Source organism: Hyaena hyaena, unplaced genomic scaffold (genome assembly GCF_003009895.1).
Source record: "Hyaena hyaena isolate Hyena2069 unplaced genomic scaffold, ASM300989v1 scaffold_181, whole genome shotgun sequence".
Taxonomy (NCBI): Eukaryota; Metazoa; Chordata; class Mammalia; order Carnivora; family Hyaenidae; genus Hyaena; species Hyaena hyaena.
The window spans coordinates 415,565-441,344 of NW_024080813.1; the positions used below are offsets into that span (position 1 = coordinate 415,565).

At 41.3% G+C, this 25,780-nt stretch overlaps 1 protein-coding gene across 1 annotated transcript in view; it reads left to right on the forward strand.

Annotated features, from left to right (window-relative positions):
• The window catches only part of DAAM1 (dishevelled associated activator of morphogenesis 1), a 172,153-nt gene that overhangs the window by 95,131 nt on the left and 51,242 nt on the right, over window positions 1-25,780 (forward strand). The window contains exon 4 of the mRNA XM_039240768.1: window positions 21,502-21,573. Coding sequence (XP_039096699.1) covers window positions 21,502-21,573 — 72 coding nt within the window. The remainder of the gene's footprint in view (window positions 1-21,501; window positions 21,574-25,780) is intronic.

Genomic DNA, 25,780 nt, shown 5'->3' on the forward strand with positions numbered 1-25,780 from the left:
TCAAGATTTGAGAGAGGGAGTCAGGAAAAGGGAAAGAGCTCGATTTCAGTATGTTTCTAGATTTCTTAAGAAGTACTTGGATTGGTTTCCTGCCATTGAGTTTTCACCTGATAATGGATTCCAGTTGGCATTTGTACTCCTAAGTGCTAAGCGGTTTAAGAAAGAGGCAGTAGTAGAAGTGATCAGAAGTAAGATTGGGCTGTCTTTCCCCCTCTGCTTCTCTAAAGAAAATGAGGGAAGCACATTAGCTGGAGGCCAGTGGGCATCTCCAGGTTCTGAAGGCTCTGAAACTCTCTGCCTTAATCTACATAATTCCCCAGCTCTGAAAGGGAATATAATTGCATATAATGCCAGACCGAACCACTAACAACAAGTTTTAAGTATCTTCACTCCATGAAGCAATTCAATTGGTGAAGGACAAGCTGGTTTGTGACTCACCTGATGTGTATGGAGTACTTTCTGTAGGTCAGACTCTAGGCTAAATTCAGAGGATGATAAAACAAATACGTCAGATTTCCTGGAGTGGATGATCCTGGTAGGAGAAGTAGATAAAATCAAATAGTTGCCAAGTCTTGTCATAAGCTCAGTAATAGGGTAAGAAAACAGGCTCTGGGGCACAGAGGAAGGAGCCACTAGACTTCAGGGGTAGATGTGTGTGACTCAGCAGCTCCTTGACCACTCTGACCCCCCTAGTGCCTCCACCAGTGAGAATCCCGACACTGTCTGCTTTTGTCCTGTCTTCTAGAAACTGGCTCCTTTTTCAGTAGTTGAGCGATGTTCACATTCACTGTCTATTTTCCCTCTTGGTTTGTACTTTGTTCTTTGTCCCTTTTCCAATACTGAAAAGGTCAACTTCAGACTGTTGGCCTAATCCAATTGATCTTCACTAAACACAGTTAGTAGAGCTTGTTAGGAAATCTGTAGAGAGGCTTAAGCTTTTGAAAAGAGAAGACACTGGGGCGGCAGGGGAAGACTGAAATAACTGAGGTTTGTTCAGCCTGGAGAAGAGAAAGTCAGGTAGAAACTCTAACATGAGCTGATAGTCACGGGGCATACCCCAGTGAAACTATGATATCTTGTCAAAATACTGCCAACTTCCAGTTGGTAAATAGTGGCTGCCTCAAGCCCTCCCAGTAAAAATCTCCATGACAGCCTGACTCTTCTCCCAAGGGTCCACCAGTTTTCTCCCATGATTCAAGGACTCAAGGGTTAAGTCCTGGCATGACATGACAGACGGCTCCAGGACCCTGTTCCCACCTTGCATTATTGGTTCTGATTCACTGACACCCATGCTATACTGGTTGGTAAATATTTTGCACATTGGCCGAAGTGTGAGATGCCGACCGACCTGAAGATGGTGACCAAAACCTTTTGATAATATGTATTCAGAGCCTGAAATACTCCTCTTCTAGGTATTGGTTCCCACAGAAGTGATGAGAAATGCAAGCAGATACCTATACGTGAGGTAGCTCTTGGCAGCGTTACCCCTGAAAGCTCATGATTGTAACCAACTTAAAAGAAGATGGTTACATTACAGTACATAATCCTGACAGTATCTTGTAGCTATTGAAAAGTCATGTCATCAAAAAAAAAAAAAAAAGTCAGGTTATCAAAGAAATTTTAATGACCTGAGAAACTGCTCAGCATATACGGTGTTAAAAAAGGTATAAAACTCTAATTGGTAGAATCAAAAGTTTGCAAGAGTATAGAGGTAAGCAGACAGAAACCGTTGTTTGGTGGGACTGTGGGTGACTTCCTTTTTTTCTTTGTAAAGATATTTCCCAAATTTTCTGCAGTGCATTATTTTCCCTCTTACGTAGGAGTATGTTTTCTTTTTTCCAGTTATAAAAATAAAATTGCTCTTTTCAAAATGTGCATACACTGTATTTTGTATTGGTCAGGTTTCCGTCAGAGAAGCAGGACTACTGGGGGAGACACAGAGCTAAGAGAGTCACCCTGACAGAACCATGGAGGCTGGCTGAGCACTTGTCGTAGTCAGGCTGTTGTCTTTGTTTCTGTCACGGAAGCTTCATGTTCTGGAGCAGGCAGTTCGGAAGGAAGGTGGATGTAACTGGGAGAGAGCAAGGATAGACTGGAGCCCACCGGGACACGCTGAAGCCCGTGTCGGTTCTCTCCACCTCTGGCCCTGGTGTGGGTGTCATGCAGAAGCCTGGACCATTAGTCATGGAGCTCTGCACACACACGCCTGGCCCCGGAGAAGCTGAGGGAGGCTCCAGGGGAAGGTGGGGCAGTTGCAGACCCTCCCGCTATTCCACACCAAGTAGGTGAGCCGGCCGATAAAAGACCAGTATGAAGAACAAAATGGCGGCTGCTTCGCCTCTGCCCTCTGTACCTCCTGTGAGAGCCTCTCTCTGTGGCTTTCCGTACCCAGAAACCTACAAGAAAGGACATCGTTCATTTCTAGCCAACTCGAGCATTACAAAGCCACCACATACTTGTATTGAAATTAGGAGGAAAAAATAAATATTATTTAAAATGCAACCAGTGCTTGTGTTGTCAAGGCAACCCTGCTTTTTTTTTTCTTCCTTTGTCTAGCTCAGGGACTGTTTTCCCCCCTCCCTACATCTCCTCTTTTTTTTTTTTTTTTTTTTAACTCTTTCTTTGTGACACTAAAACAAAAGTGAATCTGTAAACCACCCAAGGGTTTTCAGTACCATTTATCTATTTAGGTAGTGACTGTGAAAACATGGTGATCTTAGCCCTGGTCAGATTTCCTCTGTTTTCTGCCCAGAAACCCACTGAAGCCGTGTTTCTCCTTGTCCTTTCTTCCCTAAGGAGTATAATCTCAAAGCTAATGGCCCATTTCCTTTCTTTATTTTCATTTGTTTTTTAAAAAAAAAAAATATTTGTTTATTTTGGGGAGAGAGAGACCAGAGGAGGGACAGAGAGAGAAAGAAAGAAAAAATCTCAAGCAGGCTCTGCATTAGCAGAGCCTGACCGACTCAGGGCTCAAACTCAGGAACCATGAGATCATTATACCTGAGCCAAAATCAGGAGTCAGATGCTCAACAAACGGAGCCACCCAGCCTCCCCGTTTTTTATTTTCTCTTAATTGCAAAAACCAGGGCTATCAAAATGAACACCAAATTGTAGATCTGGAGTAGAAATTCAAGGACCCTCTGCTTCTGGCAGCCCTTAAACCAGTGTTGTGTTCTAATAAACGGTGATTGGTTCATGAGTATTTATGTGACTCCTATTCCTATAATCCCTCTGTTCAATACTATCAGTTTGGGGTGTTATTTCCCTCCTTGTATTAACCAGTTCTGCCATTCCAGTGGTGCCTACTACCACCCCTGTCTTGAGGTATCCAGAATGGTCCTGAGCTCATAGTTCTGTATTGCCACCCGGTAGGTGCCCGGCTTCATAAATAAAGAGAGCGATAAGCAAACTTGCCCATAAGATGAACGAAAACATATCTATCTTCCCCGGTGCTTGTAGAAGTGAACAAGTCTAAAATATCGTGGACAAGTTCTGTAGTCTTCCATTGGGGTTTTACATTCTGGTTCAGTACAGGCCTCTGTTTTTCAGGCTTTGCCAGTAAAAGGACTTCCCTTGGATGGATTATCTCCAAAAGCCTTTTGGTCAAGGGATCTGCCTACAAGCTTCCTAAATCATGTTTGCCCCTCATAATTGTTCTAAACTGTTTTTATAATGTGACTGACACTATTTTTTCTAAGAGAAGCAGAAGGCAAGTAACAGCTATGAGAAAATGGCCTTTCATAGTTAAAGGCCATCTGAAGGGTGACCAAAGAAGGAAGGATACAGTTTACGAGGGGGTATTTCTGAACCCTTCTGATTTCTCTCTGCTCTGTATAATGAGATCAACTTCATAGTGTGGTTGTGAAAATTGAGATAATATGATTTCAGAGTTACCAGAGAGCTTGGGGCATGGTGATGACAGTTGTTGACACTGTCAATGTCAGTAATGGTGACTGCGATCAAAATAGTAGAATGGACTCACTTTCTGCTTGTCCACACTCATGCTAGTCTGGGACTCATGTCCATATTCTTAACAATACTGGTTTTCACAGAACAGTAGTGAAGATTTTAAAAGCCCTCTGTCTTATTAGTTGGACCACAGAAACTTTTGGAGGCAGAAATAGTAAGTTAGGAGGATAAATTATAGATAAGGGAAGAAACCAAGAAGGTCTTCACTGTTAGCACCAAAAATTGGCAGAAGGCCCCTTTTGTGTCAGATCTAGGGCAGTGGCGATCAACGTGTAATTTCTAAGCTCCTGGGTGGAGCTCTGAATCTGGTATCAGGAGCACCCTTAATTGATGTTTGGGAAGATTGGGACCCTGAGAATGTTAAACTCTGCTCCACTTCTCACCCACCTGGCCACAGCAGTGCTTCAGTCCCTGAAGATGCTCCCATAGTTGGGCTTGCTGGGCAAGCAGTTGTGAACACCAGCCGATCTCTGGGAAATGGGGATGTGTGTGGCTCGAGCCAGGTTTTAAATAAAATCCCTTCTTTTGCTGCTTAGAAAAGGCAAGGGGTTGAAAAATATCTTCAGTTTTTGAAATAAGACTAAAAATATTTTTAGATGAAAACAGTTACTACTATGTTTTGGAATGGGGGAAAACCCTATTATAGGACACAACACCAAGAGGTTCCACTAAGCAAGCGAGCTTTACAATCAGTGGTTTATTGGGTTGAAGTGAGCTGGAGTTCCACGTGCCCTGTTCTACAATGAACTTTGTGCAGAGTTGCAGCATTATAATTCAGTAGTGCATTCTAGCTGAGTGAGTTCCAAAACTCATCTAACAAAACAAAACTTCAGCATCAAGGCGTTAATAAAAGAATGTTTTAGGGATACCCAAGTGGCTCAGTTGGTTAAGTGTCTGACTTCAGCTCAGTTCATGATCTCACAGTTTGTGAGTTCAAGCCCTGCATTGGGCTTTGTGCTGACCGCTCAGAGCCTGGAGCCTGCTTCAGATTGTCTGTCTATCTGTCTCTCTCCCTCCCCCTCTCCCCCCCCCACTTGCACTCTGTTTCTCTCTGTCTCTCAAAAATAAACATTTTAAAAATGCTTTAAAAAGAATATTTTAGCAGATGCCATTACTACTAGAAATCTTAAACCTAATTACCAGAGCATACATTCTGGGTTCCAATAAATTGGTATTCTCTAAAATTTCTAAAAAGAAAACTAACACATTTCTGGTAACTTTCCCTTCCACTCATGGGATAAACTACTATATCCTGGTTAGTGATTTGATTTTTCTTGTTAAATTTTAAATATACAAGAAAGTACAGAATATAATGAACACCTATGTTTAATAACTGCTGACATTTTATCATAATCACCATGGGTTTTTAAATCTTATTTATTTTTTAAAATATAATTTACTGTCAAGTTGGCTAACATACCGTGCATACAGTGTGCTCTTGTTTTGGGGGTAGATTCCCGTAATTGATTGCTTACATACAACACCCAGTGCTCATTCCAACAAGTGCCCTCCTCAATGCCCACCATGGATTTTTTAAAAAGAAAGGGAACATAAATATAGCTGAGGCCCAAGGTGACCTATTCTGGAGGTGGTACATGTTTCCCTTTCCTTGCGCATGTATTTATAACTTTATTCTGCATGTATATATTCATAGACACTATATGGTAGTTCTTCATTTTAACTGCAATATTATGTTTCATCACATGAACACACCACAGTTTAATTATTTTACACCCCTTTGGATAATGCTTACTTGCAGTTTTTCATTATTTTTTTTAAAAAATATGACAATGAGCACCCTTGTGCATGTGTCAAGAATTTTTCTGTGATAAACACCAGGACATGTAATTACTGGCTATGAACATTTCCACCTTTAATTGGTCTCCAAAATTGTCATAATAATTTATACCTGCAGCAAATGAGTTGCCAACCACCTGAGGGATTGGTACCCCCTGAGGGACGAGAACTGGTATTTTGTTGTCCTGATTGATCACTTTACTCAAGTTTGAATGTTTCAGATACAAGAAGCTGTCATTCAGTTTTCGCCAATATGCCTTAACAAATTAAACTGAAGTAAAAATTACTGAAGTAGAAAGTGCTCATTTAAAGAAGAAGAAGCCAAGGTTTGGAAAATGAAAAGCCTTCCACTCAAATACCCATAAAGCCAAACAAAAGTACAAAGTGTTACAAGTATATAAAAATGGACAGTTCACTCAGCATTATGTTTATTTGATTTGACTACAAAGGAAACTGCTCTGTGTGTGGTTCACTCTCCCTCTTCTCTAGACCTCCGTCCCAGACCCAGGCAAAGTGTGTTTCCATCTTTAGCAGGCTCTTGACTGATATATGTATGCTATCACCCAACACAGGAAGTCCCTCTGAGGCCTCGGCCACTTCCCTGATGGATGACAGTCCAGGTGCAGGTGGAGGACACGTGCACAAGCAGGCAGGCAGGCAGGATGTGTCTGGAAATGCCACAATTGGCTTCTTTCTTCCTCTCACCAGAGTACCTTTATCTTGAGCGTCTGTAAAAAAATATGAAAGCCTCTCTCCTTTCCTTTCTTAGACTCTTTGATTCCTTTGAATGTTAAGAAATTGAGATGTATAATTGCTGTGTGTCTATCCTCCACGCCTGAATTCTGAACTAGTTTCTAGGTATAAGTGAGTTCCTGGATATGGGGATTGTTGGTTTTTTTTTTTTTTAATGTTTATTTATCTTTGAGAGAGAGAGAGAGACAGAATGTGAGCAGAGGAGATGCAGAGAAAGAGGGATACACGGAATCTGAAGCAGGCTCCAGGCTCTGAGTTGTCAGCACAGAGCCCAGTACGGGGCTTGAACCTACGAGCTGTGAGATCATGACCCGAGCTGAAGTCATGTGCTTAACGAGCTGAGCCACCCAGGCGCCCTGGGGATTATTGATTCTTAAGTCTGTAAATACTCTGCTTGTTTCTTGACAGCATTGTAAAAACAGTGGGTATGTATCTGCTTTGTGCATACCATCTCTCCTTTGTGCTTCCTCATACTTGCGTTGCTGCAGTGAGTAACACCTTGTTATCCAAGGCATTGCTTTCCCTGTAAATAAGAAACACCACGCTGGAAGAGGGGGGAGAGAATGACCCTGTATTTGCATTTACTTATAATCATAATCACCCAAACAAAGTAAGAGCAGTATAGAGCTGGGGAAAAGTAAGCTATCTTGGTTGGACAAATCAGTGAATGTAGAGTCAGGAAGAGAGTGGGAGTTGCTTGTCCTGTGGAGCTCTATTTTCCCCCTGGAATGGGGGCTGGAGAAGCAACTCTCCCAGCTTTCATTCTGTGTTTGTCACTTATGCCTGTGTCGGTGCTACACTATGGAGAGAACATTCCTACTGCATCTCCAGTCTCTGGAAAAGATGTGTGCTTTGGGTTTGCATGGAATCCCCGGGAGGGCAATGGTTCTCAACTGCCATAGAGCAGCTATCTTTGGCCTCTAAACCTTAATTCTTAAGCAGATTCCTTTTGACAGCTCGCTTTTGACAGCTCTGGTACAGAACAGATTCTGTCGTGTGTTGATTGCAGAGTTAGGAGTACATGACTATCTTGGAGCTCTCAGTCTTTGCCATAGAGTACTTGTCAACAGTGCTGTGGTGAAACCAAGGTGCTAAATGTGTCTGTGTGAGGCTCTTTGAACCCCATGCCTGTGTGTATTGGAGCACACGGGCACAGGCCCATTTCACTTCCCAAATTCTGCCATCTACAGGTATAGAATTATCCATTGAGTGTCTCAGTGATTGCTGTACCTCTGATGGAAAGGATATCACTATCTCACATCTGAGAGTCCAGAATGAGCTGCCCTTTCTGATTATCACCAGCTCAGTGAGTCCCTTAGGGACAAACAGCATGAGAGATACTCTACACTGATGCACATCCTTTGTTTCAGTATTCCTTAGTACTGTGGCCTCTTTCCCTGGTTGACAGAGTGCACTGTGAGTAACCTCAAGCAGAGCTGGCAAAAAGGTTTACCTTGATTACCAACTCAGAACAGTTGGGGGTTGAAGCCTGGAGCAGTTTAAGAAACATCCAGAGGTTTTGAATGGATTCAGTAAGAATAGTGTGGCAGGGGCGCCTGGGTGGCTTAGTCGGTTAAGCGTCCAACTTTCGCTTAGGTCATGATCTCGTGGTTCGTGGGTTCGACCCCCGCGTCGGGCTCTGTGCTGACTGCCAGCTCAGAGCCTGGAGCCTGTTTCAGTCTGTGACTCCCTCTCTCTCTGACCCTCCCCTGCTCATGCTGTCTCTCTCTCTCCTAGAAATCAATAAAAATATTAAAAAAAAAATAGTGTGGCAATCAGTTAGCAATGTCTGCCATGACACATGTTGGGAGAATGGCAAATTTTCCCATCCTTGCCTTTGAGGGCTCCTCTCGCTCCTAGATTACAGTTGGACCGAAGTATCATATTCCATGCTTCCCTCTCACCCCACCTGGGTCTCTCCTTGGTTTTCTGCAGACTCTCTAAGTGCTATAGCACCTACTTTCATAGAACCAATATGCCAAGCCTGCCTCATTTCACCATCTCCTGGAGATAAGTCTGTGAAAGACATCAGTAGAAGAAAGTATCCACTTTATTTAAAAAATTTTTTTTAATGTTTTTTATTTATTTTTGAGAGTCAGAGACAGCATGAGCAGGGGAGGGTCAGAGACAGAGGGAGATACAGAATCCGAAGACAGGCTCCAGGTGCTGAGCTAGCTGTCAGTACAGAGCCTGATGTGGGGCTCGAACTCACGAACCATGAGATCATTACCTAAGCTGAAGTCGGACGCTTAACTGACTGAGCCACCCAGGCACCCCAGGAAGTATCCACTTTAGAAGAGGAATCAAAGAACAAAAACCACTTTCCGTGAGATTCTCCTATATGTGTATTTATTTTATTCATTTCATTAATAGTGCTGGTGCATCTAATGCTTTTGAATCCATATTATGTTTGGTGCATCTCGGAGCTTCACCCCCTCATGAAATAGCAAGAAACTTTGAGCTTCTAGTGTCACGTAGAACATACTGCTAATACTTGTAATTCGGGGTTCTCCAAATTCCTTACACTCCAGGAACCCAGTAATTTGTGGAACTGGAAATGAGTTACAGTAGAACGTGTACTAAAGAATACCAACTTTAAATTACAGTGTCTTAAATTCTCTTGTTGTTCTTCAACACAGTACGGGAGCAACACTTGCCTTAAGCAGTCTCCAGATAGTATCTTTTTATCTATCTTCCTCTGTAAAGAAAAACACATTATGTGTCCTGAGTTTCTGAGATGTACTTCTCCATGTCCTCACATTTAGGCATTTCTTAGATGGTGACATCTTCCAGCTGATGCTTTTCTCTTTTGATTTCTTCTGCCAACAATTCTGTCATTAATTCAATAGTATGCTATAAAGTAAATGATCACTTAAAATCAGAAATATGGTTATGACTCCCCTTCTAGGGGACAATTAATCCTGTCTTAGCATTTTTCACAGTTGTCCTGAGCCTGAGCTCCTGAGCCTGAGCATGCTTCTCTGAATGGAATATGCCTTGATGGGCTTACTGTTTCCCCTGATTCTCTTCTTAGTTTAATTACTGTTTTGCAAAGCCCTCTCTTTATAGCCTCGTGTTCAGCATTATATTGCAAATCATAAACACACTTTGATTGTTTTCCCAAGAGCAGGTTACAGAACATCAAAACCTGCTTTACGACATTCTGAAAGGCTGGTCTGGTAGTAGCAAATCTGGTAGCAAGATGTGAGGCAACAAAGGCCATTGACACCACTGATTGGATTTCCACACTGCATACGGGTTTAGTGATGTGTGTCCGAACATGCTAATTTACCAACCAGCTGGACTGAATTGTACCTGAATCTGTAGTACTCCAGAGTGGCATGTGGGTCAAAGACTTGACTCTTAACAAACCACATAGAAGTAATTTGTTTTATGTCATTGTATGCCTTTGTGTCCTAAGCAACAGGGAAATGTGGGCTTGTATCATTTCTGAAAAGAATAATTTGGAGAATGTTTCTTTTTCTTTGCCATGAAAATGAGGGGGAATTGTCATCTGAAATTGGCTTCAGATGTTGAAGTTATACTGATTGAGATTTTTAGACTCCAGTCATATTCCATGCTGTGAAGTGCTTTGCCAAAGCAATGACTTGTTAAAATAAATGTCTTGTAGGTTAGGAAGTGGACTGTAAAGTCTCTGCTTTTTAGTTCTAGGTAAGGATTCTGGATATTTTCTTACGTATATCAGCACATTAAATGTGCTTCCCCCCCCCCCAGCATCCTGTAGCATATGACTTTGAAGATTTGGGTTCTGTAAAGTCAGCCGAGGCTTTTTCAGGAAAAGAACAGGGTGTTGGAACAGACTGATCGCCTGAGCTCTTTCAGAAATGCTGTTGGTCTCTTTACTCTTGAAGTTATATTGTTAGTCTTCTCTCTTCCATTGCTGCTGTCCTCGAACAGAGGCAAGATCTCTATAAAGTGTCACTCTTTTCTTGCTTTTCTGGGGTTTGTGATTTTGGGGAGAACAAAATGGCAGATGGCTGAGAAGTAGCACAAGCCTAACTTAAAAAAAATTTTTTTTAATGTTTATTTTTGAAGGAGAGAGAGAAAGAGAGTGAGCAGGGGAGGAGCAGAGAGAGAGGGAGACACAGAATCCAAAGCAGGCTCCAGGCGCTGAGCTGTCCGCACAGAGCCTGATGTGAAACTGGAACTCACAAACTGTGGGATCATGACCTGAGCCGAAGTCAGATGCTCAACCGATTGAGCCACCGAGGCGCCCCACATAAGCCTAATTTTTAATGGGCAGTGTTTCATTTCAGCTCATTCAGAAATATTTGATCATTTTTATTAGTGTAAGTAAAGTTTGTGATATATACAAATATTAATGTGGGGCACCTGGGTAGTTCAGTTGGTTAAGTGTCTGACTTGGGCTCAGCTCATGATCTCAGAGATCATGAGTTTGAACCCCATGTAAGGCTCAATGCTGACAGCTCAGAGCCTGGAATCTGTTTCAGATTCTCCGTCTTCCTCTCTTTCTGCCCCTCCGCTGCTCATGCTCTGTCTCTCTTTCAAAAATAAATTTTAACAAATAAATAAATAAATTTAAAAAAATTTTAAGAATACTAATATAACATTTTGTGCTATTAAGAAATGCTTCAAAGCATTTTTCCCAGTTGAGCTTAGGAATGCTTACATTTGATTTTTATTTTGAAGTTAGAAGACACATTAATGAAGTTAGAAGACACATTAGTGAAGACTGGAGATTAGTGAAAAGGCAGCAGAGTTAATAGTATTGGATTGTTTCTTTTTATCATGATGAGAAAAGGGAGTGAAGTATACAAATGGGTACAGTTTTTTGTAGCTATACTTGTCATAACTGAGAACCTATTGTCAGAAGTTTGTGATGCTCTAAGAAACTCTCAGTGCCAAAATTCTCCTATATCCTGTATTCATGGATCCCTAACAAGGAAAGCAGGAGGCTTGTTCTTTTATTCATGTATTCTAACACCTAGAATAGAGCCTCGGCCATTATAAAACTCAACACATATTTATTGGGTGAGTAAATGAATGAGAAGAGAAGCCAATGATTGAGTTCAGCACTGTGAATTTTGGGGCATGATGAGCAGAGGGATTCTGCTCCTATCCTGCCCTTGAGAAGTCCTGTGTTCAACAGTATAGTATTAGCCCTGCTCTCAAGTTAAGCTACGTGATACTCTGAAATGGCATTGGGGTCCAGTGGCTAAGTATGGCTTTCTTTTGTCCAACAAATTTCTGGGGAGGATAGAAGACCAGGTGTAACTGTGAGTATAAGGGGGACAGGGTAGAGTGGTCTCAGTGGTTTCAAGTCAGAAACTCAGTGACACACAGAAACCATGCCACACAGCCAAGACAAGATACTGGAAACTGGCAGAATTGAGATGAAGTGATCAGGATAGGGTAGGTGTTCTCGAGCAAGAGCTTTCAGCAAGCCTAAACACCTGGGTAACTTAGGTGTGAGGGGCCTAGAGCAGTGTCAATCATACAGCTTGGCTTCCACATTACACCTCTGTAGATCAAGTCCTCTTCAACTAGGAAGTACCAGTCATGTGTCTGTTATTCTCTAAACTGTAGTTATTATATTGAAATGGGGCGGAGGGGGGGGGGGCGGAGAGGCAGAATGTACTGACTTCTGTCTATAGCACTCTTCAGAAGGATCTTTACTTTTGACCACCTTTGAGCTGTTTAATAAATCTGAAAATTGTTTAAAAAAAAAACGAGTAGCAATGCAATTATGTCCTGTTGATCATTTTTGTGTCTATTTACACATATATAATTATGTGTAAATGCCTTTGCTCTTTGGATTCTCTTTTGAATCTGTTGTAACATCTTATTCCCTCATTTATTAATGAGTTCAGCAAAATCTTTGACATCAGTTCATGCCATGATTTTACAATTGTCCTCTATCAATATAGAATTTTATTTTTTTATTTAACTCCAAGTTAGTTAAAATATAGTGTAATAATTTCAGGAATAGAGTCTAGTGATTCATCACTTACATGTAATACCCAGTGTTCATCCAAGTAAGTGTCCTCCTTAATGTCCATCACCAAGAATTATTAGAGAAGTGGTAGCTTATCTAAATGAGCTGAGATCTTTAATTATATTTTACACTGGAGTACAGGATATAATAGCAAGAGGCTCTCTGGGAAAATGTGCATTGTTTATCGATGCTAGTAAGCTTTTTGTTAGATCTGCATAAACCAAAGAAGGGGAAGGAGTGGAGCTTGGGGGTCAAGAGGTGTTAAACTTCACACACATACAAGGAAGAAATTCCTATGATATTTGAAAGGGTGATGTACAGGAGAGAAGCCGTGACACTCTAAGTGTAATCCAGAGGCTTAAAAACTAGTGCTCTATATGAGGCTTAAACTTCCCACAAAGTTTCTTGGCAGCTAATGACCCTAGGTCCTACTCACCCAGTTTTAATTCTGTAAACTTGTATTTAGTTTTAGAGAGAAAGCATCCTAAATCTTATAATAAGACCTATTTTTATTATTGAGTTTATGGCCAATGTGTTACAATATGTGTACTTAGTAAAACAAGAGCTATGGATGTTTATGCTTCATGAGACCTGGATCTTTCATTCTAAATCATAAATTTGTTATTTGTTGTGAACCTTCAGGAAAGCAAGAACTTGTTCTGTGTCATCTTGGGGAGATATTTTGGTCAGAAATCTTCCAGATGCCCTCCTAGTAGAAACTGTCTCGAGTTATGCATCAGTGGCATGTAAGAAGATTCCTTTCATAGGAATTTAGATATATTCGTTGGAGTTATTTTTATAAAAATTGGACATTAGGATGTGATAAACTGATGGAATTAAGGAAGATAAACTTACTCTATATAGCCAGTGGAGAATTTTTCGTTTGGTAAAGAGAAGACTTTGGGAGGACATAATAGCTTTATTCAAATTGTTTTTAAATATTTGCAGGGTTATTGTTCATAGGAGAAATTAGACTTTTCCATGCAGTTCCCAAGGGCAAAACTAAGGCCAACAGTGCTTGAAGTTCCAAGGAGACATCTGTCAATTTAGTTTGAGGTGAAGTTTCTAACCATCAATGAAGGTTATGGTTCTTGGACCCCTTGAAGCCTTCTCTCAGAGAACATACAGTCAGTCACCTGCTGGTGACCTTATATGAGGGACCGCTATGAGGGGAAACTTGGACTAGGGTGTCGCTAGAGTCAGAGACCTCACTATATAATTATGATGACTTTCCTTAAAACACATATAGATGTTTTACAGAACCAGGAAAAATAGGGATGAAGATCTGCTCCTCGGACTTGGTTCTAAGTGCTAAATATGAAAGCCATTGTTATTGCAAGTCACCCTCCAGTCTTTCCAGAAAATGACTGATTTTCTGAGGCTTAGGAGGAGGTGTTGGGTTTCCTGGCAGACGCAGAAGCCGCTGTTCTGTAATCATTCTTCGTGTGGGCCCAACCGGATTTGGGCAGCAGATGCACTTGATGTGTAATTGTGGCAGTGGCCAAAAATGTAACCAGGATTGGCACTCCCAGGGACCACGTGACTGTCTCGAAATGTGACAACATAAGAATTATTTTTTGAACCGACGGCCTCCCTTTGGCAAGTTTCACTTGTGGGGTGTAGTCTTAGCCCACTGATAGGGGTTACAGGGAAGGGCAGCAGGAAGGACTGAGGAAAGCCATAGTCTCGGGAACCCAGGTTTGTGGACCTGCTGGTTCTTTTCTTCCCAGAGAAAGAAAAATAAGGCAACGATTTGGAGGCAGAAGTCAGGATTTAAAAGACCGCACGATGCCATGCTATTTTAAAAATTAGGGTTAAACTACTTTCAAGGTGCAGTGAGCTTGGTAAGAAGGTGGACTTTTCAGGCATGGCAGGTCCTGCCTCTTCACTGGAAAACAGTACAAGTTACTGGGCAAATTCCACATACTTTATGAGCTGATCCTAACTTTGGGGGTTTACTGGAGATGGAGTGGCTTGAAGGAGAGGAGAAAAACCTGGAAAATAATTGATGACCAAGTTAGAACTGTGATGCACTCCTGCTGTCTTGAGAGCCAGGCCTATTCTAGCACAGGAGGTGACAAACTATGGCCCATGGGCAAAATCCAGCCACTTAACTGTTTTTTTGTAAATAAAGTGTTATTGAAACATGGCAGTGGTCCTTCATCTGAGCAATAGTTGGAGCTGCTCTCACAGTGTACAGGGGCAAAACCGAGTAGTTGCAACAGATTCTGTGGTCTACAAAGCCTGAAATATTTGTTTTCCAGTCCTGTACAGAAGAAGTTGGCCAGCGCCTGGTCTGTCAGGTTATTCCACACTTTGCTGTCACCGTCTTAGGAAAAGATGCTGATGACACTGTTACTGAGTCAGGAGGGAACATTAGCAGAAGCTATTAGCACGGTCTTCCACACAATGTTTTTCCATCTTCCCTCCTACCTGCTCCTCGGACCTGTTCCTTGGCACCCATTTCCTGTTGTCCACTTGAGTTTTTTAGAGGACACACACATCAGGGAGTCATACCTAATAGGACAAAATATTTTGGCCTGTCTACCCCTTTCTTGTTAGTATTCTGTAAAACTTCTAGGTATCGAGTAAATTTATTTAACATCCATTTCATTCATCAGCCTATAGGGCTGGGTCCGTGAAATCAAAATAATAATGACAATTTAATGCAACAGGTAACAATTTTGATCATTAACAGAGATAAGATTTCTTGATCCTATACATAATCACAGCTAACATGATTTCTAGTAGCATTTTCTTTATAAGTGGAACAAGCTTCCATTAGTAGTTAGTTACCTTTAGCCTATAATGAAAATGACCAGAATGAACTTTACTCTGTATCGTACTGAAACAATGCCTTTCTGCTGTTGAAGTTCATTGAGTTAAATCTTAATATGTCTCTACTATTGTTGGGTTGATTGTACTAGTGCACATTGTTAGAGGATTTTTAGCCATTATAGACAGTGAAAGACCATGTCTTTCACAAGTATGGTCTAAGAATCTCATGGGTTTGTAATAGTGAACGTGAAGATTTATGGCTTTAGTTGGCCAAGTGCATTTTGCTTCAGCCTGTGATTTGTGGTCTTGTGAACAACCACAGAACATGTCCTTGGCAATTAATTGACCTTTGTACAGCCTACTTTGGGTCTTACTAACAGCATCTGAAACTGAAGAAGAACCCTACCAGTTCTTACATATTATCACTTGGGAAATGGTCCTATTAAAAATTTGCCCTGTGGTCATTTCAAAAGAAGCTCTTCTTAAAGACTTAATTTTTGAACTGTGCTTTGAGTCTCAATGAAAGACTTTAGCCACTACTAAGAAATTGTTTGGCACACAAATATGAAAGTGTGGAAATTTAAAAAATTTTAAGATCCTTTGAGTACACAAATCTTGGTCCAAATCATAAAACTTCACCGCACAAACATTTGATATTAGGGTTGTAGTGTGTTTTAGAAATAGAAAATCCCACGAGAAGACAGAAGCAGAATGTTTTTAAATATTTGCTGTGGGGAGCAGGGGGGTGCCCCACATGTAGAGAATAGAGACATCCCAAATGTTGCAGAATCTCGTTGACTTGATGCATTTCAGGTTACATAGAACATCTTAAAAAGCACTTGTACTAACAGAACATAACAGTGCTTTAGAGCTTCTATTTTAACTGTAAAGATTGCATGTTCTTGGCAAAATACAAGTTTGAATTATACAACAGTTTATAAGTGAAAGACCTTTTCTATTGCTACCCAGAGGTAGCCATTATTCAGTTTTCTTCTATATATTTCCAGAAATGTTTGTATGTTAAGTGTACATGTTTTTTCTACAGACGAGAAATCATATTCTGAGGCATTTAACATACCCCCATACTATATTTGGCCATTTTGAATGTCATTGCGTAATTATACTTCATTCTGTGTTACTGCTACAAAGTAATTTATTCAACCATCTCCCTTTCCATATATTTGTTCACTTTGGTGTTTGCTGATTCAAACAGCAGGGCAGTGAAAAAGATCTTTGTAGTGTATATCTGTGCAAGTGTAAATATAGAATTGTGGGCTGACTTCCTAAAAGTAGACTTAAAGGAGGGTAAAAGGCTGTGTTTGTGGTTTTAAATTCAATTACTGTCAAATGTCTCTCCGTACTGGTTGGTCCAATTTTTACAGTCCTAGCATAACAAGGACTTAGAATGGCCATAGCTATGGCTCACTGACAGCATGGAGCCTGCTTGGGATTCTCTCTCCCTTTCTCGGCTCCTCCCCCTTGCTTGCACATGCGCTCCCGGGCACTCTCTCTTTCTCAAAATGAATAAAACAATAGAAAGAAAGAATGGCCACAGCTGGAGATTTTGGAAGAGTATCCTTATCATCCTAGCTAAGATTTATTAAACATGTTCTGTGTGTACTGTTCTCAGTGCTTTCTTTACTCATAATAACCTATTGAATCCTCACAATGACCGTGTGGAGTAGGCACCCATTTTACAGATAAGAAAACTAAAACTGAGTCATATAGGAGGGTTACTTAACTTGCCTACCTATACATCACCATAAGTAGTGAGTGGCTGAAAATTTAAATCTGTTTCTGTTGGGGATAGAAGAAGAGGAACACAGGCAACTTGGATTGGTAGAGATGATCACGAAATGAGACAGAAGTCTGGGACATAGCTGTGAATGTTTACCTCAGGAAGAGTACAAAGAAATAGTACAAAATTTATTTTTGTGGGCAAAGTGGTATGGAGAAAAATAAATGTACTCTTGTGCATTTATTTTTGGGAGATAGAGACAGAGTGTGAGTGGGGATGGAGCAGAGAATGAGGGAGACACAGAACCCGAAGCAGGCTTTAGGCTCTGAGTTGTTATCACAGAGCCTTGACACGGGGCTCGAACCCATGAACCATGAGATCATGACCTGAGCCGAAGTCGGACGCTTAACCAACTGAGCCATCCAGGCACCCCATATCCACGGCCTGTTTTAAAAGGAGAAAATAGAACTTTTTAAAGGAATGTAGAATGGAACCAATGTTCTCACTTCTTAGGGAAAAGTTCTAATGGGATCAGTCAAGGCAGTAATCAAAAGTAGGGTTAGGTGTATATGGTTGAGGGAGGGATTTGTTTGCAATTCCGCTGTCCAGAACTGCTCAATGCTATCAGCTCATCTTCAAGCACTCTTGAGAAATCCCCGTGAAGTTGGCTCTTAGACTGGTGGATAATGGAACAGGAGAACAGGCTAGGGAAAGCTTCGTAAATGCTGTCCGTATGCATACATATAAATAGATAAGGCATTGATAAAGGGACAGAAGAGTTCCCACAGAAAAAGTCTAGAGAGGGGACCAGCAGTAATCCAAGCAGGACATCAGGCCTTAGACTAATATTTAGAATTAGAATAATATTAGAAATGTTGAGTATAACAAAAATAGCAATAAAGATTTGGGGGAAAGCAAACTCATTTTTGGCCATTAACCATGTTTGAGTTTCTTATACATACAATAAGGTAGTTAAGAGTGAAAGGCCAGCTTCACACTCAATGTGTATTGCTTGTGATTAACCTGAGGTCTAATCTCAGATCTAATCTCTTAGGAAAGAGATGCCCGGTTTCTTTCTCACTGGCTCTGAATTTTCTGGTTGGGGGACCCTTGGCAGCTCACCTGTCTTCTCTTTGCCCCTGTTTCCTTCTCACTAAAATAAGTGAGATAACTGCCTACCTCACCTGGTAGAGTACATGAAGAGCGCAGTGCATAGAATAACATTTGACACACAGTAAGCTGTGCATGTGTTGAATATTGCTGCTGTTCCATTACAGCTAATACAACTTATGCAATCTTGTTTATTTCCCCACTTGTTTCTCCATAACAAATAACCCAGAAGGGAGGCAGATGGCTCAAAGAATAACACATGTTAGAGGCTGGTAACACATAGGTCCCAGTTGCTTCCCAGGGACATCAGACATGTTGTACTTTCATCAGCAGCCTCTCTCATGGGCTTCTCAGGAGAGTCTCCCCATCGGCATGTCACAGTGTCCAGTGCTCTTTTGGGGACCCCCGAGAACAATTGCATTCATCTCTTCCTGGCCCGTGTCTCTGCATAACAGCAGCCGCATGACGTAGGAACAGAGAGTTGATTCACAGATGTGTTTCACTTGGCTCCTGTAGCACACATCTGTGTAGGACCAGGAGTGCACAGAGGACACTGGAGACACATTGCCAAAATGAAGAACTCCGAGGATCACCCCCAGGAATATAGTGATAACAGTACTTTTATGAGAAGCTTTTATATACGTTAGCTCATTTGATTTTCTCAGCACTGAGGCATGTGAAATACAAATGAAGCTCTCTTTCCCCTATTTTGACTACAGTATCTAGGTCTCCTCTTAATATGTTTACATTATTAAAGCATTTCCAAAGTGTAAAGATTTCTCTGTCTATGCTAATCTTCAGCTTCTAAGATGATCTCCTCTTTTGTTAGCCACGACTACTAAGCTTATAACAGATGGGCTCTCATGGGACCCCAGACAGGGGACAGAATTTTCTTGTAGTTTGGGACATTTGCCCTAGTTTGAGGGACTAGAAAGATCTGGCACTTTCTATTTCATTTTATAGGTTCAAATACCGCTGACTATCACTGTGGGTTTTGGCTTGCTGAATGCATTGGTAACTGGGGTTTTGCTAACTTTAATACTCCATTTTAGGAGGAGAGAAGGGCTCAGCATTTACACTGCCATTGTAACTATTTTATTAACATGTTATAGTCAAAGACCATTCTAAAAACTCCCCAGATTTCCTAAGCTTTTTAAAACCATGCAAGTGTAATACAGTCTAACTTCAAAGCTGCTGCTATAGCCTTTGTCCCCACCACCTGGCTTGCTCAGTCTCCAGATGAGTTCCGATATTCTTTACTGCCAGCTTTTAAGGCACCGTAAGCACTAGTTACTTTGCCCTCTTTTTGTGACTACTTAAGAGTTTTGAGGAGCCCCTGGGTGACTCAGTTGGTTAAGCCTCTAATGTAGGCTCAGCTCATGATCTCACAATTCATGAGTTCGAGCCCCATGTTAGGCTCTCTGCTGTCAGCCCAGAGCCTGCTTTGGATCCTCTATCCCCTTCTCTCTCTGGCCTTTCCCCTTCTCAAAAATAAACATTTTTAAAAGGGGGGGCAGTGCCTAGTGACTCATTTGGGTAAGCATCTAACTCCTGATTTCGGCTCAGGTCATAATCTCACTGTTTCACTGGTTCGAGCCCCATGTGGGGCACTTGCACTAACCTCACAGAATCTGCTGGAGATTGTATCATGCTCTCTCTCTCTCTCAAATAAATACATTTAAAAAAGAGAATAATTTTGAAATTATGTTTCTTTTATCTTACCCCATAGACCTGCCTAGAAAGATTTGCTTAGGAAAAGTGTTTTTGAGATAAAGTGTAAGGCTGAAATGAAAACTCCCACCTTGAAACTGCTATCCCAAGGACTGATGAGATTCTGAGGTCAGTTAATAGGTAGTGACTACTTCGTTGCCTCGTAGCAGCTTTGTGTACCTGGCCCAGCACCATCTCCAAGGGGACAGGGGACAGCAATTGTACGGAGGTGCTCTCTGAATGTGAAGCTAGAGAAGAATGAAATTGACCTTTTTGAGTCCGTCTGATCATACATGACCTACAGCCACGTAGATTCGCAAACATGCCTGGAAAGCCCCAACTGCAGTGTCGTCTTCTGATGAACTCAGTATTCCCATGGAGCCAAAGCCATGGCCCCCTAATTTTGGGGGGAGGTGAGGGTTCAGGCTGGCAGGGAGCTGCTATCCACAGAAGCCCTGAAGGCCCTGGCACTGGCTTCGTCACCCTGTTTTGTAAGATGAAAGACTGGCTAGAGCAGTTTAGGAAGGGGCTCCTGGATTCCACGTGTTTCATTTCTCCTCAGTTCAGAGGCATTACGTTTTCCCAAGCGCATAAGCTGTCATAGCACCAGGGCTAGGCCTGTGAGCAATGTGTGTTCCTTTTACTACTTTCCATCCAGTGTCCGGTTTTGTTCTACCTTCTCATCTGAAGCAGTACCTAGTTTTGGTTACATCAAATGAAACCCTTCAAAAGTTTTACTGTCTTCTGGAGTCTGAATAAACTAAGTAAAAAAGTTTAATTAACAACTGGCCAAATCCTGTGGTCATTTTTTTTTTAAATGTTTTATTTATTTCTAGGCGAGAGAGAGAGAAAGAGACAGTGTGAACAGGGGAGGGTCAGAGAGAGAGGGAGTCACAGACTGAAAGAGGCTCCAGGCTCTGAGCTGGCAGTCAGCACAGAGCCCGACGTGGGGCTGGAACCCACGAACCGCGAGATCATGACCTAAGCGAAAGTCGGACGCTTAACCGACTAAGCCACCCAGGCACCCCTCCTGTGGTCATTTTTAAAGACAACTTTCCTTCTTTTGTGGATTTCATCCAGACATATAATTGAGCAATACTTGTCCTCAGTGTGACACAGGACCTAGAGATCCTTGGTTCTCACAACAAACACTGTGCCCTTCCCAGTATGATTGTGTCCCTGAAGGAAAGCAATATCATACCATGATGTGGCTAAGTTCCCATTTAAATTCCTCTTTACAGTCAATAATACCATAACAACTTTTGTGGTGACAGATGGTAACTAGACTTCCTGTGGTTGCCACTTCATATTGTTTATAAATGTTACATCACTATGTTGTACACCTGAAACTAATACAGTGTTGTAAGTCCCTTGTTCTTGAATTTAAAAAAATATATACATTACAAAAGTGATAAAATAGTAAATTCCTCTTAATTCATGGTTCAGAAAATGTCCCCTTGTCACACCTAACTCTGTAGCACTGTCTTGTCTCTAGTCAAATGGACAGTCTGATGATTAAAGCCAACATTTGAAGACCAATATCTTCTATCTCACTGTCTTCTAATGGCTTACATAGGCGATTGTCTACATGTTCTGAAAGTCAGATGTGCTTATGGCCATTGTGTGTATATATCTGGTGGTATTCTTACTTTCTTTTCTTTCTATCTAGGACCAGGAAGAAAACAAGGGAGCGACAAGTTGGCCTGAATTCTACATTGATCAGCTCAATTCAATGGCTGCTGTAGGTATACTTTCTGTTCAATGACACACAATTTAAAATGCAAATTTATCACACAGTTGCAAGGTAAACTGTCTTGAGTAAGAACTACCAAATGTCATTATCTTTCCCAACTCCATTCTAAACATGCAATGTTAGTGGGGATTGAGGGAGTGGAGAAGGAGAGCAGAAGTGGTACTTGGCAAAATGATTTTTTTCCAGCATGTTTTACGTAAAATCACACACTAAAATATAAGTGAGTTTAATGTTGTAAGAGGAAATGTAATCTTAAATCTGGCTTATGTTCAGCTTTAGCTTGCAATCACTCTTACCAGTCATTTGGAGTTTGGCTATGGCGGCACTATTCTATGGGTTAATACCATTTCCAAGTAATACAATGAAACCGTTCCTTCACTGTTCTCCCATTCTCTTGTTCATGGAGGACTTGCTTACAAATTCCTGGATTCTGGATTTTACAGGGCAGCCAGGTACTCTTTTACTCCTATAAATTAACAAAAGGAGTCTATGAAATAGGTGATTGAATGAAAAGATGTAATAATTATGTCAAGATGTCCTTGGGAAATCTTTGGTTAAATAATTGCTTAAAATGCATTCTTAGTATCTGAAATACACATCCTTATCACATGGATGTCTCTAACATCAGCGCTCCGAGCAGCCTGAACAGCACCTATCAATCCAAGCTAAAATACACAGCAGAAAACAAGTCCTCAGCCTTTGAGCATTTGTAGCTCAAATCCTGCTCATGTTGATAACAACTGGGATTGCCCACAGTGGGAGAGTCTCATGATTTTAAGAGTCACTCTGTTAGATTCAATGTTAGATTCAATGTATAACATGCAAGCAAAATGATAACTTCCATAACAAATACTTTACCTCTTCCTTTCCTCCTTCCGCTGAGCCTTTTTGGAGAATTAGCTTCTTAAGACTTAAGGCAGACATTTTAAAAAACATCGTCTAATATTTTGCTGCTGCTGTTGCTGCTGCTGCAAACATTAAAAACTGACCAGAATATGTGAATCACTCACGCTTTTACTAAACTTTCAGCAGCCTTCACTTTTACTAACTTCCTCTTTTCTAGTTTTTTCTTTGAAGATACTTCTGCTGTTGCACAATGAATAATAAACAGCCTGGTAAATGTGAACAGGGTTGTATAAATGATAGAAGAAACTGCTAAGCTTTTGCCCCGAGGATTTCTAGTCTAAACTCATGGCAGAAAATAACCTCCACAGCCTCCCTGTATAAGGCATCCTACACAGTGCTAAAGATGGGAAAAGGGTGATCTCAGCATTTGTATGAATATGTTAGCAGAATGTGAGGCTTGTGGGGACCATCCCATCTGGGATTTTCTATGCATCACCGAAGCAGTAATAATTTAGAGCCATTTACATTTCCTGCATCTGAAGGTTGTATTCTCAATTCTTGTTCCTGGCTGTTAGGGGGGAAGAATAGAGCTGTGGGGCAGGCTGTCTGTCTTTCTAATTAAGTCAGCATTGTTTGATGTAACAAGGGAAGTTGCTTCTTTGTTAATGAATTCACTTCTATCAATGGAGAAGTACTAAATACTATGGCGTTTTCTTTCCTTCAAATTTCGGGGGCAATTAGGTTAATTTGTCCTTTAGTGTCTTACTCCATACCATGTATGGAGTCAACCTCGTTCATTTCCTGCACCAGAAGGACTGTGATGTGCCAATACAAGGCACTTCTTTCAGAGCCTCCTTTTTCCTTTGGCCAGCTCCTTGGACAACCTTTTGCTACATTCATGAGTCATCTACATTTTAATTGTATTTGCTTCCTAATCCAAATTCGTCTCCAAGAGTATCACAAGGCAATTAAATTGTCCCTCACCTTGCTATTTTTTGTGCTTAACACCTAACAAAGCTTTCTAATGCTCCTTTAAGAACGGAGTTGGCATCTTTCTAGGGTTCAAGGTAAAAAGCAGTAATAGCTCATGAGTTATAAGACCTCAGAACTCCTGCATATGTAAAGAACAAGGAGGTCTGATGAGACCAAAACCCCTATGCTGAATTTTTGTGTTTTTCTCACCAAATTTGTTGCTACCACCTGCTACTATAGTTCTGGTTGATCTCTCTGATAACTGTGTCAGAGAATTCCCAGAATTCCCACACAGCAGAAATCGTGAGTCCTTGTCCCTGGGGACAGGAAAGACCTACAACTCCTCCATATCCTTTCATGGCCAGGCAACTAGGCAAGGCACACGTCTCTAGCGTAGAGACTTGTTGAAGGGGCATTTATCCACACTGTTATCATCCATTGTCTTCAGCATCAATCGTGACTACTGCCACTGAGTGTGCAACCATGTGACAGGCAGTATAACAGGCACTTGACGTGTTGTTTTAAATCCTTATAAGCACCCAGTGCTGTTAAGTGCTGTTTGTAGATAAGGAGTCTGGGACTTGGAGAAAGGTTACCTTGCCCAAGGTCATCAAATTAGGAAGCAGTAGAGCTGGAATTTAAACCTATCAGTCTGAGCTCACAGATTCCTTTCTAATTTGCCTCTCACTAATTTGATTTTTAAAAACCTTCGGCAAGTAAAAGAGGCCTGGTGATCCCACTCCCCCCCACCTTCCCCCACCCCACCTCTGACTTTTCTGAAGTGGGGCAGGCATCTGTTTTCTTCAATGCCTCCAGAGTCTGATGGATTGTCCAGGTCGAGAACTGTAGCACTTACTGGTCTGTGAGGCCGTTTGTGGAACAAGTTCAGTTACTTTACGTAAGCTTCTTAACAAGAATGCTTTGTTCTTGAAAGGACCCCTGAGTGATCTGTTGGCTTTTAAAGAGTGAAAAACAGTGTAATAAAAGTACAGCCCAACAGGTTCCAGAGGGGCCTGGCCTGCCTTTGTATGTGGCTTCTACATGCGCTTTCAAGGAGGAAGATGTGAGGTGAAGTTCAGCGTGCTTAGCCGACTGGCTTATTGACTTCACACCAGTGAAATGTTTCAAATGGGAGCTTAGTTCCAGACTCCGAGCCAGGAATGATTTCTGTGCTTGGTTTGTCCATCTTTCTCGGACTTGCATCTTCCAAGGTACAGCCAGTAGCCTTCATCAGAAGATCCTCTACCAGGATGCACTTTGTCTTTTGCCCACTTCTCAAGTGAGCAGGGACTTGGTAAGTGCACAGAACACCCCAGGAGGCTGCCGCAAGCCTGTCCTGTATAGACCACGGGTGCACACTACATGTTTGTCCCAGCAGCCATCTTTAGGAAGGTGGGCATAGCTCCTTTTTCTCCAAAAAGGGGCAAATCAAGCCTTCTTCCTACATGTGAAGCCTGAAAACTTTCAATTTTATATAAATTATTTTGAAGTCACATTACAGTATCACGTCCATCTATATATCCTCCGTTTTTTCAGTACAACAAACACAATCTTAGATTCAAATCTGATTACGTCACATGCAGAAGAGAGTGTGTCACCTCCGTTTTGAGAGGAAGGTAATGGTCTTTATACTGGGAAATGAAATTCTAATTTAATTTTCTTGACTTTTCATAAATCTCCCAGCTCTACGAGGCAGACTTCATGTAGTCTGTCTTTATTCAGATGTTTCACCCTCTCCAAGATTGTTAAAAGAGTAAATACGTACATCTTTCTTTAGTATTAGTGAACCATAATAAGAAATATGTGTCTTTAATTTGGTTATAGTTTTGTGCCTAGGAATGAGCAGTGATGATCATAGATGGCTTGATTTGGAGCTGCAGATTCAAAGTGATTGCTTAAGAGTCTAAACAAGTTCAGCTTTGCCTTAGGGGATTAAATACACTTAGCCGGATTCATACCAAATTTTCCAGGGAATACATCTCGTAGAGCAAGTTTGAAAAAACAAGATTTTACTGATTTTTATTTCATTTGCCTTAAATTATACTGATATATTTATTTGTTTGGAGATTTACCCCCTCCTTCTCATGAAGTCAAATTTAGGCTTTAGTTAAACTCAGCGCTGATACGATTAGCTTGAAAAAAGTAAGTAAGGTCACCCTTTAATGATTTGTGGTCCTGAAAGAAAGGGAGAGACTGGATCACTGAGACATGGTTAACAGTCAAGCTCCCCCCCTCCCCCCCCCTACTCCCAGTACCCCAGACTGTTTCCCAGCCATGCATTTAATCAGATTTGGTAACAGGTAGAGAGACTGAGATTAGAAAAGCCACATGTTCAGAATAGGATGAAAGTAAGGACGGGACCCGTGGTTCTGTGAGT